The sequence below is a fragment of the Periplaneta americana genome, chromosome 10 (assembly GCF_040183065.1).
Source record: "Periplaneta americana isolate PAMFEO1 chromosome 10, P.americana_PAMFEO1_priV1, whole genome shotgun sequence".
Classification (NCBI taxonomy): domain Eukaryota; kingdom Metazoa; phylum Arthropoda; class Insecta; order Blattodea; family Blattidae; genus Periplaneta; species Periplaneta americana.
In genome coordinates, this window is record NC_091126.1 from 166953673 (window position 1) to 166973522 (window position 19850).

General features: G+C 36.1%; 1 protein-coding gene across 1 annotated transcript in view; it reads left to right on the forward strand.

The window, feature by feature from the left end:
* The first annotated feature begins 3298 nt into the window (after positions 1 to 3298).
* The window catches only part of fzr (fizzy and cell division cycle 20 related), a 59493-nt gene continuing 42941 nt past the window's right edge, over positions 3299 to 19850 (forward strand). The window contains exons 1-2 of the mRNA XM_069838368.1: positions 3299 to 3490; positions 14910 to 15114. Of these exons, the coding sequence (XP_069694469.1) occupies positions 14935 to 15114 (180 nt within the window). The 5' untranslated portion in view covers positions 3299 to 3490; positions 14910 to 14934. The remainder of the gene's footprint in view (positions 3491 to 14909; positions 15115 to 19850) is intronic.

Below are 19850 nucleotides of genomic sequence, written 5' to 3' on the forward strand. Positions count from 1 at the left end.
CGTTACTCCACAGGTGTGGACTGTTATTTGCAAGAATGACATAATATATTTGTGAAGTTCTGAATTCATTCTTGAGACAAGATTGTATTGTTTGGCTCGATTGGAAAATGCAGAATCCGTAGAAACTATAAACCCTATTAAGGTTAGACTGATGAGAAATTTGAATTTTCTAAACTATTCTAGGTAGATCTGTGAAATTTTGTACTTTTAATTTGTAATTTTGAATTGTGTAAATTTAGGTTTTCAAAAATTGCTACTATTATAGCCAGAATTTTTGTTTACATGCTTGTCAGACCTTCAGGAACAAAACTTACTATACAATTTTCCTTTTATTTTACTAAAAAAATAATTACAAATATGCTATTTAATGCACTAAAAGTGTAAAAACAGAAAAAAATTCAACTCGAGCGTAAAAAAATGGTATTAAAATATCTTTTATTGATATTCTGGCTGATATGCATATATATTATCAGGCAGTACATCTTACTTGACGATATGTGTCAGAGGAAGAACAATTGTTTGTATATATCTGAAGTCTTATCAGTGTAATATGTAGCTAATCGGCGAAGTAAGCATTGGAGGGAGAAAGCAACTGGCCACCCCACCCCTTTATCTCCTGGCCTAGTTGTCTCATGAGTGATGCCTTTCTGGTGGTACTTATGAGATTCAAACATGTCTTCGGACATTTGACTAAACAACAGCAACAACAAAAAATATGAGTGTTAGGTATAATCCCGATAGAAATTTGTTAAGGACATATTCAAAAACCTCTAATGATTATTGTAATACAGTAAACTCTATGTGAACTGTAAGAATTGTTTATGTATTTTCGCGATATGACTTCCTAAGTTAAAACGACATAAAATAAATAAATTTAAAAAAACCTCTACAAAAAATTATGCACGTAGTACAAAATCTGTAGAAAAAAATAGAATTTTTAGCAATGCAAAATTTACAGTAAATTAAAGTGGAGAAAATTAACTTCAAAGTGTTGGATGATAATAATGAACCAGGTCTCTGTCTTTTTTATTTTCTAGGCATTTTGAAACATATAGACCTAGCATATTATATACAGAACTTACCCTTATATACACGACCACGCTATGCACACCTAACCTACACTAGTAAATAAAGGTGACTAAAAAAACTATGGTCCCGCGCCGTGGCGTCGTGGTCTAAGGCATCTGCCTAGGACTCACGTTATGGAATGCGTGCTGGTTCGAATCCTCATGGGAGAAGAAATTTTCTCATGAAATTTCGGCCAGTGTATGGGACCGGTGCCCACCCAGCATCGTGATGCACTTGGGGAGCTACGATAGGTAGCGAAATCCGGTTGCGAATGCCAGCTAAAACGGCTGGGGGGTTCATCGTGCTAACCACACGATACCTCCATTCTGGTTGGATGATCGTCCACCTCTGCTTCGGCATGTGGGCGTGAGGCCAGCAGCCAGCTGGTCGGTCTAGGCCCTTCATGGGCTGTAGCGCCACGGATTATTGTTATTATTAAAAAAACTATGTAAACTTATGAAAACACTATAATAGATAAATATTATTTACAAATCACTATTGACTGTAGACACTATTATAACACTAACAATAAAACTATTAGAAACTTGCAAATATTTCTTGTATCATAAACAAAAACCAAGCATGGAACACACGTTGTTATGGCTACTAGCAACAAGCGGAATTTTCCTTTAGACAAGAGTTGTGCTCTCCTTTGTAACTGAATGTTTTTTTAAAGGAAGGCAGCCTTTGAAGTAAGCCTAACACCTGTTTGATTCTATGAAGAAATATTTCGAGAAGTCGAGAAGCTACACTTGCTCAATTGGAAATCTAGTATAATAAATAATGTATGAAATATAGCGTAATTTCCAAAATTGTCGCAGAATTCAGAGTGGAGGGCTTGGACGGAGCATTTAAATTAACAGTCAGAGGCCGCAGCCTTTTAAAAATGTGACCCTAAACAGCTGATAGACCGGTCGTATGGTCATAAAAATTAGCAGAGGGCATCTTTAGACCAAAAATGAATTTTTAAAGGTAAAAACAAAGAAACGATTTTTTGACCAAAAATGACAAAACCTCACGTCAGTGTATCCTTGGGGACATTATACTGAAATTACCAACTTCCATATTTTTAAAGCTAAATTCACAAAATGTTTATCACTAGTATATCTAGTTGGTAATAACACACGTACAAAATTTCGTCTCTCTATAATAAGTGGTTTGCATTTTATTAATAACTTAATAGAATAATATTGTATTGCTTTATATAAATAGTCCCTTGCGTCACAATTTACATTATTTTAAATTGATATTCACTTATATGATTCTTTATATACATTGGAACAAACATTACTATTGGAATTTTCTGCACAGTGAATGGGTAAATGACTAGGAAATTTTATGGCTATTAATTTTTTATTTGTTATAATAAAAAATTCTAGTAATTTACTGATTAATTTTACAGCAAACCCTACAGTAAGCTTTGATTCCATGTATGTAAGGAGCCATATAAGTGAATAATGTCAATTGTAGTGCAAGCGCCTTTTTATATAAAGCGGTTCAATATTTTAATAAAATAATTAATAAAATGCAAACCACGAATCATAGGCGGATGCAATTTTGTACACTTGTCACTGTTAAGCAGATATATCAGTGATAAAAGTTTGATGAATCTAGCTTCGTAAGTATGGGTAGTTATGGATTTCACTGTTGTGAACTCTTAAAACTTATGAACTTCGCGAAATTTCAATATGGTATCCCCTTATATGCGGAAGTCGGAGAGTTTGCACGAGGAATGTAGTTGGAAATGTTTAGATTTATTGTTATTTTATTTGAAACATTGTTGTTTTAATTTGTTACTTGTAATTTATTAAGTTCTTGTTGCTGTAATACCTACAACTGTGACGTTTATGAAGGAGTGTATTGAACATTTAAATGTATATTTATGCTATTATAATTATGAAATGAAGTTTTTTTCTATTAGTATGTTGACTGACAATAATGTTCTATAATGTAAGAAGATCCTTTAGACGTTTTTGCCCTTCAAATTAAAAATATCTGAGTTTTACTTCAAATATTCCTATCCCTAGCGTGTTGAAAAGGACTAACAATGGCGGCCGACTCGGTGATTGCGCTACTCTGGTATATCCACGGACTCTGATGTAGGTTCACTAGCGGCGCGTAGCGGGAGTTCATTGGTACTGACAGAGTTGTTTGTACTTATTATTACAGCAGTTTTGCGCTAGATCGCGTGGTTGTCTGCTATATGGCCTTCACCATCGTAGTTCATTCAATGACTACCGTTGTGACTCTGTAGTTTCGTGTGTTTCTAACCAAATAAAATGGTTAGGGATTTTGTTGACGATTGTTGTTGCTATTTATTGTAATTCTATGGAAATCTGATCTCATGTAGTGGTACCTAGTTGCTCAGTGGGTTTCTCAGTTACACGAATAATACCACGTTCCTCATTTAGATGTAAAAGAGGTACGTAGTAGGTGATGTCAAAATGATGTCCACCCACATTTGTTGTTAATAAATAATGACCATTAGCTTGTTATGTTAAATATAATAATGTGTTCATTCCTGTAATCACTGCAAAGTAGTATTATAACTCTCCGTATAGTATCTTTATATTATTACAATTTCACAATAACATATAAGGTGGAGGATAATTGTGTCACAATCTATAGGATTTGTAAGTTCAAGAAGCATATGTGTTTGTAATAGTTGCTCTTTGGGAACATTTGTATATCATATAAGTTTGTCATATCTGTAGTAGCCATAGGACGATGTAAACGAATCTAGGTAGGAAGATATTACAGTTATTGATCGGAAATATGAATGTTTCCATATCATTTGAAATCAAAGTGAACAGAAACATAATGGGTCTGCTGTTTACTTATGCTGTTGTTGATGGGAGAAATTTGGTTTCTTTCTCTACCCTTACCTTCTACCCACCCTTTGTGACAAATAGTCGAACTGTCATTACTAAGGTTATATATGGCTTGATACGGAGATCGACTAGTGACAGCAAAAATGACGCAAGTGAATGTCAGGTCCATAAACTCTAAAGCCTATAGTAAAATAATACTACTTTTATTTCTTCTTTCGGACTTTTATATAATTCAGTGCATATGTTTTAATTAATTACTTGTAGGTCATACTCATATTTGGGGCTAAGAGGGATGAAGTTACAGGAGAATGGAGAAAGTTACACAACACAGAACTGCACGCATTGTATTCTTCACCTGACATAATTAGGGACATTAAATCCAGACGTTTGAGATGGGCAGGGCATGTAGCACGTATGGGCGAATCCAGAAAAGCATATAGAGTGTTAGTTGGGAGGCCGGAGGGAAAAAGACCTTTAGGGAGGCCGAGACGTAGATGGGAAGATAATATTAAAATGGATTTGAGGGAGGTGGGATATGATGATAGAGAATGGATTAATTTTGCTCAGGATAGGGACCAATGGGGGGCTTATGTGAGGGCGGCAATGAACCTCCGGGTTCCTTAAAAGCCAGTAAGTAAGTAAGGTTATACTCCAGTCTTCGATATAGACTATGATTCATCATCATCATAATCATTGGCACTACAGCCCGTTATGAGCCCTGGCCTCCCTCAGTAGGCATTGCCATCTGTCTGTGTCCTGTGCAACAGTCCTCCAATTTCTGTATCCCAATCTTACAAGATCCTCCTCCACTCCATCAATTCATTGCAGATGTGGCCGTCCTCGTCTCCTTTGACCTCCAGTGTTAGTGAGAATAATTCTTTTACAAGGTTCTGATGCATCCATTCTCATTACATGTCCCACCCACCTCAATCTATTGGTTTTAATTTATTTATTATATTGGGCTCTTTAAACATGCTATATAATTCCTCATTATATATTTTTCTCCATAATCCATTTTCAAAAACTGGACCATATATTCTTCGAAGAGTCTTCCTTTAAAAAATTTCAAGTCTTCGCTCATCGTTCTTAGAAATGGTCCATGTTTCTGAAGCATATATCAGGATTGATCTCACAAGTGTTTTGTATAAGGTGGTTCTTGTTTTCTGTGTAAGAGCATGTGATTTGAAATATTTCTTTTGAGACTGATTAATAACTTTAGAATATCATCGTATCTCAAACATTTGTTTGAAAACTGTACCATTGTGAACTTAGTGTTATTGCTGTTATTATTATTATTATTATTATTATTATTATTATTATTATTATTAATGTTACTGCTATTTTTTTTTGTTGTTGACAGTTTTTATTGCTTTGTTAGGAATTTAGTCCACTGTTTTGTGTGTGTTAAACCTCAATATTTAAGAATTAAATATAGTCCTGAAGAAGGGGAAATTGCAGTACCTGAGATATTATCACTGACAAAGACACAGAAGAAAATTTCAGTTCATTGTTTAGGCCTACAAATAAATTTAGCATTAATAAAAAAGACTTTCTGGTATTCCACTTGTCTGGACACGATGGAATAACCAGTAGTATTTTTCTGGCTAGAATAACCGGGAAAGCCTAAAATCTCCAATTTAGCATGTCTTAAGAATCATTGAGTGGTATTGGTCCCTGGAAACAGAGAGGCATTGTTGCAGTTTGGGGAGAGAAGGTCGAAACTGCCCCTTAATTCACTCCCTTCCTATGTTGTGAACTTTATTGCTTAAATTGTTTAGTCAAGGACAAAACTTTTTTCAACTTTATTTCTGCTGCTGTAAAAAATTTTACTTGTATGTTATGTCTCTTTTATACACCACATCTTCATGCACTTTTACTTTTATATGTTTGCTGGATAAAAAGAAACTAACATCGCATTAATGCAACAAATTAGTAATCAAACTGATTCTCAGTAGATCTAGTACACCTTCAAAGACTCTTGGTTGACTTGCCCATTATTAACATTACTTACTCTTCAGGTGTATGCTGCTTTAGTTTCATTAAAATGTAGCACTAACAGCCAGGCCTATTTAATTGACTTTCACTTCTAAGTAGCCCACACCTGTGGAGTAACGGTTAGCGCGTCTGGCCGCGAAACCAGGTGGCCCGGGTTCGATTCCCGGTCGGGGCAAGTTACCTGGTTGAGGTTTTTTCCTGGGTTTTCCCTCAACCTAATATGAGCAAATGCTGGGTAACTTTCGGTGTTTGACCCCGGACTCATTTCACCCGGCATTATCACCTTCATCTCATTCAAATGCTAAATAACCTAGATGTTGATACAGCATCGTAAAATAACCTACTAAAATAAAAAAAACTTCTAATTTACGTTCGATTGTATGATATATAGGCCTATGTCTTTACGAATTTCATTACAAAGTTAACACAACTGTTGCTGTTAATGAAATTTGAGCAAAATTAGAGACATCAGGATTGTAATTTCCTGTAAAAATGAACTTCTACAGAATTATGCTTCCAAATCAAGATTTAATAAAAAAATGCCGTCTCTTAAAGATATATTATTTGTGAAATTAAAATAACAATTGTCAGTATTTCTGTAACATTATAGCAAAATAGAAAATAATCTATTTTTCTGTAAAAATTTACTCTTCTCTACAACTTACAAAAGGACAGTTACAATTTCTTACTACAAGTAATAAAACACAGGGAATTACGTTCGTCTGAAATGGGACGCTTTTGTAGTAGAGGATAATCTGCTTTTCATAGGCAATCATAAATTTCACTTTTGTATTTCTGAGTTAATATCCATAAAACAACTTTTCTCTTCAGTACTTAATTTACTTTAGTAGTAGGTTGCTACTGTTTGCTTCGCAATAATGAAGTTCTAATACCATAAACGATTAAATAACTTTTAGTATGTCATAAATTTAAATATTAGTTTTCGTGCAATTTATTAAGAGTGGTATGATGTATCCCCCCCCCCCCCGCCCCAACAGTTATTTTCTTGATTGAAGGTCTCAGACTTAAGTTACTAGTAGGGTTGCCACATTTCAAGGACTGCTGTCTACAAGGATCGAAGAACAAAGATATTTCTTTTTTCATTCAGTCTACTTCATATCATCTCACAAATGAAAACATTCACTATAAAATTCAATCTTTCCCAGTTACACATGACAATAATTAGAAAAAATAGTGTCAAAAATATTAACAACTTAAGCCTAAAGAATGCCCTTAATCACCTAAACTGTTCAACATCTACTTAGAGGATTTAGTGATGAACTGGTTTCAGAACATGGAAGGGATGATAGTTGGAGGAAGAATAATAAAGTGTGTAGGATTTGCTGCTGATAATGGCGTTGTTAACAGAAGAGATAATATTAAGGGATATGTTACTTGAGCTAAATGACACCTGTGAGTAGTCCAGGACGAAGATAAATGCAAACAACACGAAAACCGTGGTTATTGGAAGAGAAATAAAGAAAGTAAACGCCCGAATTCGAAATGAGGTAATGGAACAAGTTTCTAATACTTGCGATGTAGGCAACTATAAATAGTAATGTGAGCTGCTGTCAGGAAGTCCAAGGGAGGATAACATTGGCAGAGGAAGCTTTTAATATAAAAGGAACATTTTGTGCGGACATTTGGAAAAATAACTAAGGAAGAGACTAGTGAAGTGCTTTGTGAGGAGTGTGGCATTGTATGGAGTAGAAACATGGACATTAAGACGAAGTGAAGGGAAACGACTGGAAGCATTTGGAATGTGTATGTGGAGAAGAATGGAGCGTGTGAAATGGACAGATAGAATAAGAAATGGAAGTGTGCTAGAAAGAATGGCTGAAGAAAGAAAAATAGCCACCAGCGTAGCTCAGTCTGTGGTGCGTTTGTCTGCGGATCCGGAGTTGTGCTCGGGCGTGGGTTCGATTTCCGCCTGGTTGGGTTTTCTCCGAGGTTTTCCTTTACCATAAGAAGAATGTTAGGTAATCTATGGCGAATTCTCGGCCTCATCTCGCCAAATACCATCTCACTCTCACCAAGTCCTTCGACGCTAAATAACCTAGTAGTTGTTACAGCGTCGTTAAATAACTAAGTAAAAGAAATACTGGAACTGATAAGAGAAAAAGGAATTGGCTGGGTCACTGGCTAAGGAGAAACTACCTACTGAAGGATGCGCTAGAAGGAATGGTGAACGGGAGAAAAGTTTGGGGCAGAATAAGATATCAGACGATAAACAATATTGACATAGCCTATAAGGATCGTGTGCGGAGACGAAAAAAAGTGGAAAAAATAAAATATCGGAGAATGCTGGGTTTGCAGTGAAGGCCTGACCTGCCTTGGGGGAAATACTCTGAGTGAATGGAGCCTGTAGAGTTAATTAAAAAATATATAGGCCTACGAACACTATGAAAATATCTTTATAAGCTCATTCACTTGTGTTTCCATGTATATTTAGAATATTGTTCTTTGCTGCTCTCAAAATCGGCATAGGCGAGACAAATGTGTGTTTGCCTAATGTCCAGGACAGTGTTTCAAATTTCGGTACAATCCTGCCAAAAGCTGGACTGGTGGCAACCCTATTTAGTACTGTGGTTTACTTGCATTCAGCACACATTAGTCGTAACATCTCAGTGTGTAAATTACTTTCTACTGTATGTTACTTTCCGCCAGTGTGTATTTCCATAATTATTGCGAGTTGAAGATTGCGTGTTCTGGACAACCCTTAGCCGTCGTGGAGCCTCGTTGCTTTTGTCATTACGTCATCTCCCTCAAGATAAGTGTAGCATGAGCTAAAGTCCACAACCAAACATAATAATATTTGCTACCTGAATTAGGATTGAGGGAAGATTAAACATAAGCTGACTTAACCTAACGGCTTAGGGGTGTCCAGGACACGTGATATTTAACTGTCAGTATTTATGAAAATCACGTTGGTGGATGATAAAACAGTGGAACACGTTCCTCAAAATCAGATTCTACTGGGTGTTCATGTCAAAGTGTGTCATGACGTCACTGTTGTGAGTCAGCGATTTGAAGCAAGTTTAAGCTTTTATGTCAGAGAAATTGCCTATTATTCAAGGCGTTCAATCTGAACTTGAGAACGTGTACGGTATAACTTGAACGTCGTAGCAACAGATGGCGGTCTGTGTGCTACCATAACCTCTTTCGAACTGTGTTTTGCGCGGGCAAGTCGTACGCAGGGTATATTTTATTTTATTTTTTTATTTTAGTTGGTTATTTAACGACGCTGTATCAACTACTAGGTTATTTAGCGTCGATGAGATTGGTGATAGCGAGATGATATTTGGCGAGATGAGGCCGAGGATTCGCCATAGATTACCTTGCATTCACATTACGGTTGGGGAAAACCTCGGAAAAACCCAACCAGGTAATCGGCCCAAGCGGGGATCGAACCCGCGCCCGAACGCAACTTCAGACCGGCAGGCAAGCGCCTTAACCGACTGAGCCACGCCGGTGGCTCGCAGGGTATATGTTATCATCGGTTGCGTACGGCAACATTCCACAACACAAATCAAATGCTCCGTGTCCATGTTGACCGTCGAAGTTAATGTCAACAAATACGTAAGTAATCGTCTTAACCCTCTCCCCATGTACCGACAGTAAGAAAAAAACTGAACTCAGTACGTGTTTCCAAACAGTTCACATTCCTACCACTACCGGCGTTACCGTACGTATCGATATGAACTCATCAGAATGAACGCCGTAATTGGTAGGCAACTTCTCTGGCACACAGGTAATACACCTTTGAGGAAGTGTAGGAAGATTGAATTCACTAGGCTCATCGACTAGCCACATGACGGCATACAGCGAGCCATGATACACTTTGAACTGAACACGCAGTATGTTTGCCGGTTCCCTATTGGCAGCTTTGTGTTGGATATATTTTTTGCGTGCACATTACGTGTGATGTCGAGCAATGTTGTAATGGTTATCCCTAGTTACAATAAATTTTATACTAACATCAGTACGATGATTTCTACCACCATCCACAGTGAATAAATTTTAAACTGTAAGATGACTTTTAATTAAAACTGATATTAACTCAGGTTGCGGATAGAGGAGACGGCCTCCAGATATGGAGGGTAGCTGCGAATATATTGAATAAGCAGTCGTGGACAGCCGATAAGGGGTGGTCCTCCAGCTTGGGGGTTGGGCAAAGGGCTAACAACCCATCACCGTAAAAAACAGCTTGTTACGAATTCCTACAGTAAGCCTCGGAATAGGACTGATTCTCTGGCACGACCACAACAAAGGAATAAGGTTTTGAGATTTGGCACTTGGAACGTAACTAGTCTTTATAGAACAGGAGGGGTAACATTAGTAGCCAAAGAACTAGCTAGATATAGAATAGACTTTGTGGGAGTACAAGAGGTTAGGTTAGATGGGAATGGCATATCACAAATAGGAGATTACTTGTTGTATTATGGGGAAGGAAACAATAATCACCAATTAGGAACAGGATTCTTTGTTCATAAAAGAATAAAATCAGCAGTAAAAAAGGTCGAATTTATCAGTGACAGGTTATCATATTTAGTACTTAAGGGTAGATGGTGCGACATCATAGTTATAAATGCTCACGCCCCTACAGAAGAGAAAGACGACTATATAAAGGATAGCTTCTATGAGGAATTGGAACATACTTTTGATCAGTTCCCTAGATATCACATGAAAATTTTATTGGGGGATTTCAACGCTAAAGTAGGACGGGAGGATATTTTTAGACCAACTATTGGAAAAGAGAGCCTACACGCAATTAGTAGTGACAATGGAGTTAGATTAGTCAACTTTGCCACATCGAAAAATTTAATTGTCAAAAGTACAACATTCCCCCATAAGGATATACATAAATATTCTTGGACTTCTCCAGATGGATTCACACACAACCAAATAGATCACATCTTGATAGATAAACGGAGACATACTAGTATAGTAGATATTCGAACTTTCAGGGGTGCAGACTGTAATTCTGACCATTATTTGGTGATTGGAGAATTAAGAGAAAGATTATCAGTAGCCAAGCGAGTAGAGCAACAAGTTAATATTACTAAATTCAATATTTTGAAATTAAAGGACGAGGAAGCTAAGCAAAATTATCAGGTCGAAATTTCGAATAGGTTTGCCACTTTAGAAAGTTCCGACGAAGTTGAGAAAGAATTAGATGTTAATAGCGTGTGGGAAAATATCAGAGATAGTATCAAAATTGCAGCTGAGCAGAGCATAGGTTATTATGAAACTAAGAAAAAGAAACCGTGGTTTGATGAAGATTGTTGCATGGTAGTAGAAAGAAGGTCAAATATCTTGGAGCAACAGTAACAAATATAAATGACACTCGGGAGGAAATTAAACGCAGAATAAATATGGGAAATGCGTGTTATTATTCGGTTGAGAAGCTCTTATCATCCAGTCTGCTGTCCAAAAATCTGAAAGTTAGAATTTATAAAACAGTTATATTACCGGTTCTTCTATATGGCTGTGAAACTTGGACTCTTACTCTGAGAGAGGAACATAGGTTAAGGGTGTTTGAGAATAAGGTGCTTAGGAAAATATTTGGGGCTAAGCGGGATGAAGTTACAGGAGAATGGAGAAAGTTACACAACACAGAACTGCACGCATTGTATTCTTCACCTGACATAATTAGGAACTTGAAATCCAGACGTTTGAGATGGGCAGGGCATGTAGCACGTATGGGCGAATCCAGAAATGCATATAGAGTGTTAGTTGGGAGACCGGAGGGAAAAAGACCTTTAGGGAGGCCGAGACGTAGATGGGAGGATAATATTAAAATGGATTTGAGGGAGGTGGGGTATGATGATAGCGACTGGCTTAATCTTGCACAGGATAGGGACCGATGGCGGGCTTATGTGAGGGCGGCAATGAACCTTCGGGTTCCTTAAAAGCCATTTGTAAGTAAGTAAGTAATTAAAATAACATCTTTTGTCGTCATCAATCAACTCCAGATATGACAACGTTGTGTTATAGTTAATGGGGTTTAAAAAGAGCGTATCAGCTACTGTGCCTCTTTGCGCCCTTATCTAAAATTCTTCAAAAAACGAAAACACAAACAATACAAAAAGTTGAATGCTAACACGAACTAAAAGACGTCACATTAAAAAAAAAGATACGCGATTTGTCATACCCTATGTGAAGTTGACATGGGCATGACATTTTAGTGTGATAAGATTTTCAGACACAGAATGCGTAACCCATTCCTAGAAGTGGACCTGAAAAACATGGTCTTGGATTTTTGCTATTTACCTTACATTTCATATATCTAAATTTCATACCAAAGCAGTAATCAGTTTTAATACAACACAAGTTTTAAAATATGGAAACCAATAGCTATCAGATACAACTGCAACAAAGGAAATACTGGTAATATATCAATAATAGAGAAAAGTAATAAATTTTGTTATGGGGAAGTATAAATTGATGTTATGTATTTATTACTCATCCTCACTATTAACTATTTTCTAACATGACTCAGCAAAATACAGATACAGGCTGCAGCTGCTGTAGCACGATTGATCTTCAGAAATTATTGAGCAACTACATATTTCTGATTTGAATGTACTGTTTTCAACAACTGCTGTCCAAGAAGAAAATCATAGAATTCAATACAGCTATAATTCAATTTACACTTTGTAATGAACATGATATGGTTTGGCCAACGGCGTAGCTCGGTCAGTTAAGGCGCTTGTGTGCCGATCGGGAGCTGCGCTCAGACACGGGTTCGATTCCCGCTTCGGCTGATTACCTGGCTGAGTTCTCTTCGGAGGCTTTCTCTAACCGTAAGGCAAATGTCAGGTAACCCTCGGCCTCATCTCGCAATCACCAATCCCATTGACTCTAAATAAGCTGATAGTTGATGCAACTCACAAATGGCTTGTAAGGAACCCGCAGGTTCATTGCCGCCCTCACATGAGCCCGCCATCGGTCCCTATCCTGTGCAAGATTAATCCAGTCTCTATCATATCCCACCTCTCTCATATCCATTTTAATATTATCCTCCCATCTACGTCTCGACCTCCCAAAGGTCTTTTTCCCTCCGGCCTCCCAACTAACACTCTATATGCATTTCTGGATTCGCTCATATGTGCTATATGCCCTGCCCATCTCAAACGTCTGGATTTAATGTTCCTTACTATGTCAGGTGAAGAATACAATGCATGCAGTTCTGCGTTGTGTAACTTTCTCCATTCTCCTGTAACTTCATCCCTTTTAGCCACAAATATTTTCCTAAGAACCTTATTCTCAAATACCCTTAATTTCTTCCTCTCTCAAAGTGGGAGTTCAAGTTTCACTACCATACAGAACAACCGGTAATATAACTGTTTTATAAATTCTAACTTAAGATTTTTTGACAGCAGACTAGATGACAAAAGCTTCTCAGCCGAATAATAACACGGATTTCCCATATTTATTCTGCGTTTAATTTCCTCCCGAATGTCATTTATATTTGTTACTGTTGCTCCAAGATATTTGAATTTTTCCACCTCTTCAAAGGTTAAATCTCCAATTTTTATATTTCCATTTCGTAGAATATTCTGGTCACGAGAGACAATCGTATACTTTGTCTTTTCGGAATTTACTTCCAAATCTATCGCATTACTTGCTTCAAGTAAAATTTCCGTGTTTTCCCTAATGGTTTGTGGATTTTATCCTAACATATTCAGATAGTTGATAGAGCGTCGTTAAATAACCAAGTTTAATGTTTCTAGCTTCAGTCTAGATTTTTCACCTGTCCACATATTATTTACTGCTGCGAAATATTTACTGTTGTTTTCCTTTTCATTAATTTTTTTTCTGAGAGAATAGAAAACTTAGGACTTTGGCTTCAAATTTTATTCCGCAAGACTTAAAAAAAAAAAAAAAAAAAAACAAGATATTTATACAGTATGTATTTCAAGCTGTTAGGCGGGCCGTAGTATAAGGAACTAAAAAAAGAGTGCCCTGTAAATAGAAGGGCATCTGGTCACTTTATGTCATTTGAAAATGCTAATACATCATTGAATAGACATGTATGTTACCGCTTCTTTTGTTTGGAGCGGTACGGTATTTGAGAAGGCCTAAACAATAAACAGGCTTCTCTCTTCAAAGGGCCGGCTTTTACAGCGTATTAGCACAGTCTACTATATACAGTCAGGAAGCTTGAGTTTTGAGGGTGCTAGAAACAATAGACTGTGATGGTACTATTTTGCATTGCCTGTAATGAGGCGATATTAGCGTTCCTAGTGGTGAGCAACTATCTGATGTTTGCATATTTACTACGTGTTGAGCTTCGCGACTGTATATACTAGACTGTGGTATTAGTATTAGTTGAATGAGGATACTGTACCAGTAATGTGTGGCAGATACGGGTATGCTGTTGTAAAGCATTGAGGCACAGCGGATATTAGGGGCAAACTCGACAAAGAATCTCTATTACGAAATCACTCTTCAGGTAAGCTTCTACACCATATAGCCTAAGATAATAGAGGAGAAACAGATGTTAAAGATACATACACCACATCCTTATGAAAGATAAGGAAATCTTCAACCTCCTTCCGTCAATTGAATTCAAACCCAATGAAGAGAACAGTGTTGGTGACGGTAACAATGATTTCAGTAGTAATGGTGGTAGCAATAGTAATAATAATAGTAATAATTATACTATTGAGGTACTTTCTGATAATAATGATGTTTGATATAGGCTACTATAATTTAAAGATATACATTTACCTTCAGAAATTCAAAACGCCAACTAAAAATACTGTACCTTCACTAGAACGATGTTTTTTTTTTTGTGGGGAAATTTCATTAATGTTTAAATGCAGTTTGGTATCAAGAGTCTTGAAATATTTTTATTACGACAATGACACGGCTTGATTGACTTGACCCACTTATCTATGATAAACTGAAGTTCTTTGACCCTTAACTGTGTTTGTTTATTGTTTTAGATAAGAGGATGAAGTTTGGTTAAGATGCTAGTGTGACACATGTGCTTCTCTTGTTTCGCAGGTTTTTCTGGAAGCTGAGAAGAATTATGTTCAACCAAGATTATGAAAAACGTTTACTTCGCCAACATAATGGTAACATATTGTCAGGTAGCTGGTCAAGTTACCCCCAGGATGGCACTACTGTTGTGGAATCACATCCTTCACCCACGGAATTTCCAGGCTCAAGCAACATAGCACCGACTGTAATGCTAACACCAACAAAATCGGTATGTGAACTTATTTTTGACGTGGGACTTCAAAGTCGTAAGTAATGTATAAAGTTTCGGTCACGTTAGTTTGAAGGTCAGAATTATAAAAACATGTCAAACTCTTTTACCTGTAGCTTAGATTGTTTTCTGATGTTAAACCCCCAAGAGCTGAAAAAGTCGAAGTGCACTCCTCCCTTATAGTCAAATTGACACAATATTTTAGGCAGAAATTTGCATACTAATTCTTCATTTACATTTTTGAATTAGGTACACAAATAAAATTGTAATTCACTGTAACATTACTTAGAACAAAAATTGCTGCGAAAGTTAACATTAAATGTAATAACTAGGGCTAGGATTTTGATGAAATTGCATCTTTTTTTCTAGTAAGCCAGAAACATAGCTGCTTTAGTATTTATATGTTATGTGATAAACTGAGTGTTTTAAGACATATATGTTAGGTCATTTTTTTTTTTGCATTTTTTGCCTGTTTCAACTCGTAAGAGCATCTTTTGTTTTATTCCGTCATTTTTTTAGGCATTTTCATTTAATTTTGGCCATAAATCCCCATTATTAATGTAAGTTAATGTTTATTTCCTTTGATATTTTCTTTACTTATTTTGTCCATTAATACCCATTATTTTGTATGATATTTTAATCGTTTTTCAACACAAATATTGCCATTTTAACGTAGTACACCCCATATAATGGATCAGTCCAACCACCCCTTCAATATAAACTCCTCTATACCTGCTAATTCTGGATAAGAGTGGCCTTGTGGTAGACTACATGGAAACTAAAAGTAAAGTAAATCCATGGCGCTACAGCCCATGAAGGGCCAAGACCAACCAGCTGACTGCTGACCTCACGTCCACATGCCGACGCAGAGGTGAATTATCATATATGGAAACTACATTAGGTAAAATAGTTAAAGTGTACTACTTAGAAAAATTATGTAAAATTTAATTTAAATACTAATCTAAATAATAAGTAGTACAAAACCTCTTTCCCTACTAAGCCAATTATGTAAGATCAGTTTTTAGGGCATTTTTAAGGACATTTTTGAAAGATTTTTAGGTCATAAATGCATTGTTTTTAGGACATTTTTTCATGATTTATAGGTCATCAAAATCCCAGCCCTAATAATAACACATTGAAGAAACAAAATTTAGTAATGTAGTAAACATACGTAAAAGCAGCTTGTTAATTATGATAACTTACGTATGAAAATTACGACTTTTTTTTTTGTTACATATGAGTGAAAAAAATACAGGGCTACAAATAAAAAAAATATCGGATATCAAAATTTGGGAAGTAAGCCCAATGTAAGAAATGAAATTAAAAAAAAAAGACGATTAAGAACGTAGATTAATCACGGATTTTATATTTTGTAAAGTATACCCTTTGACACGGAAAATGGTCGCACTCCTGTAGCGTGAATTTGTCTAAATCTCGTTCGTGTTTACGCGATATTCACACGCGGAAATATTAAGCATCGAGGTCCGAGGATGAAGGCAAGTCGTAATAGTGACATGCCTGTATGTCATGAAACGACATATTCCTTACGAAGCCTTTGTGGCTTAGCAATAGAGCTCTTTCTTCTCGTTACAAAGACCAGGCTTCAAATCTCTATACGTAAAATGCACGCGTGTAAACAGCGCACACGATGATTTCCGAGCTATTCCGAAGTGGGACTTTGTCTCTGAACAACGACCATTTTCCGTGTCAAAGGGGTTATATTTCTAGACTAACAACTTTTCTCCAATGTATAATACGTAACTTTGTTCAAAATGCTTTCGTTATATAATTTCGTGTTCATATTTCTAGCCCATATCTTCAATGGTGATTCAAACCAGTTTTCAACTCACATTTTCTTTTGGAGTTGAAATAAAACTTTGTGTGGGGGGGGGGGGGAATGAAATACTGGGTGTTCATTTCAAAGTGTGTCATGACGTCACTGTTGAGTCACCGATTTGAAGCGAGTTTCAGCTTATATGTCAGAGAAGTTGCCTATTATTCAAGGCGTTCTTCAATCTGAACTTGAGAACGTGTACGGTATAACTTGAACGTCGTAGCAACAGATGGCGGTCTGTACGGTCTGTGTGCTACCATAACCTCTTTCGAACTGTGTTTTGCGCCGGCAAGTCGTACGCAGGGTATTTGTTATCATCGGTTGCATATGGTAACATTCCACAACACAAATCAAATACTCCGTGTCCATGTTGACCGTCGAAGTTAATGTCAGGAAATACGTAAGTAATCGTCTTAACCCTCTCCCCATATCCTGAGAGTACGTATTTCCAAACAGTTCACATTCCTGCCACTACCGGCATTATTGTACGCATCGGTACGTACTCTTCAGAATGAACGCCGTACTTGCTAGGCAACTTCTCTGCCTCCTAGGTAATACACCTTTGCGGTAATGTAGGAAGATTGAATTCTCTAGGCTCATCGGCTAGCCACATGACGGCATACAGTGAGCCATGACACACTTTGAACTGAACAGCCAGTAGTGCTATTAAGCGCGGTGCTATATAGGGTGTTAAGAAAAGGGGCCTAATATTTTGAGAGGAGGTAAGGAGGTAGTATTTATAAAAAGGGGAAATGAAATAGTGTTATTAAGCGGGTTGCTATACAGAGTGTTAAGAAAAAGGGTCTAATATTTTGAGAGGAGGTAGCATTGATGAAAAGAAGAAGAAAAAGTCTAATAAACAGTTCCTAAAATGAATATCTTTGAAGAAACAAGAACTTTGAGATTCTTTTCAGGTATGTTACATCTGCCTGTTTACTCTTTTGTTTATTGCACTGCAATAAAAAACGAGTAAAAAGCTCACCCATGTTTTATATTTTTCTTGTTTTTATGAGTGCTGCCCCAAAATATTAGGCCCTTTTTTGTTAACTCACATTAGAAGATAATGCTGTTGATACTATACCAATTTCAAATACCTTGTTTATTTAAAGATATTAATATTAATACTGATGTTTATTAGACTTTTTTTTGCTGTTTTTATGAATACTATCTCGTCTGAAAATATTTTGACTGTTTTTTCTTAGCTCACATTAGAAGATATGCTGTTGTTACAATACCAATTACACAGTCCTTGTTTCTTGAAATATACAATTTTAGGACCCATGTTTATTACACTTTCTTTTTCTTCTTTTTATGAATATTACGTCCTCAAAATATTTTAACTATTTTTCGTAACTCAAATTGGAAGATACACTGTTGTTACAATACCAGTTTCACAGTCTTTGTTTCTTGAAATACAAAATTTTAGGATGCATGTCTATTTCTTGAAATATACAATTTAAGGACGCAAGTGTATTAACTTTTTTTTTTCTTGTTTTCATGTATATTAAACTTCTTTTCAAATTATTTAACACTTTTTCGTAACTCTCACTGAAAGATACTGTTGTTACGTACCAATTTCACAGTCCTTGTTTCTGGAAATATACAATTTTAGGACGCATGTCTATTATACTTTTTTCTTGTTTTATGAATACTGCTTCCTTTCAAAATGTTGACTCTTTTACGTAACTAACATCGGAAAATATTCTCGTGTTACAATGTACCAATTTCACAGCCCTTGTTTTTTCAAAGATATTAATTTTAGAACCCTTGTTTATAAGATGTTTTTTCTTGTTTTTATGAATACCATGTCCACTGAAAATATTGACCCTTTTTTTCTTAACCCATGTATAATCTTAATTCGCCTTCAGTCTTGTTGCATTTTGTTATTATAACTTAAGTAATATCTTAACTATGTTACGTAAATGGATATTTTCATGTTATACATTGTTTTAATTTTAAATAATACCTACTGGTACATTAAATTTTAATATATTGCTATACAATATTCAAGGTATTGATTTCGGACAGTTATTTTAGAACTGAAAATTTAATACATGAATGATGCAGTTAGTAATTGCTCTTTCTTGAAGTTTATGGAACATTTTATAGGAATTTGATTGTAGTTGTTATTACCTCTGGGTGAGGATATTCATTTCCCCAGAGAAAGGATAATATCCTTCTTGGCTACTTTTTTAATTCTTCACTGATTCCAACTTCGTGAAAGTTATTTGATTATGGATGAAATTTAACCTTAATTTTCAAATACGATAAGATTATTAGAATAATTTAGAAGTCCTTTCAAACTTCAGAGGTTATTCAGAAATGATAAGATTATATAGAAGTCAATAATAATGTTGTGGTGGTGATAGATATACAGGGGAAACCGAATACTTGGAGAGAAAATTGCCACAGCTACTTTTCCCACAACAAACATTATGGGATTCACCAGGGTTCAAACCCTGATTCTTTTGGTTAGAAGCCGTCAGTTGAGATACAACTGGCATAATCATTATGTAGAAAAATTGATTTTAGCTGTGTTGCCTGAAAAATGGAGTCCACACAGTGACTTCAGGATAAAATACTGTTCAGGCCATGAGGATCACTTGTGGGCTTCGTTTCCTTGGGAACAATGTAGCACAGTGCTCCAGGTTCTGCGTCATAACTCATGTTCTTGAGCAGACTGAAAATTTGTTGACTAAAATTGTGCTTGGCCCAACAAGTTATCTGGAGTACATTTCTTCAGTGCTCGTTGTATCACACATTTACATTTTTGTGTAAACTTTTAGCATTATTAGGTTCGGAAAATCACTTACAAATAGTTATAGAAGTTATAATTGTAAATTGTAGAGTTCATGATTGTTTCTGATACGCATGTAATAATGTATCTCAGTGGAAACATACC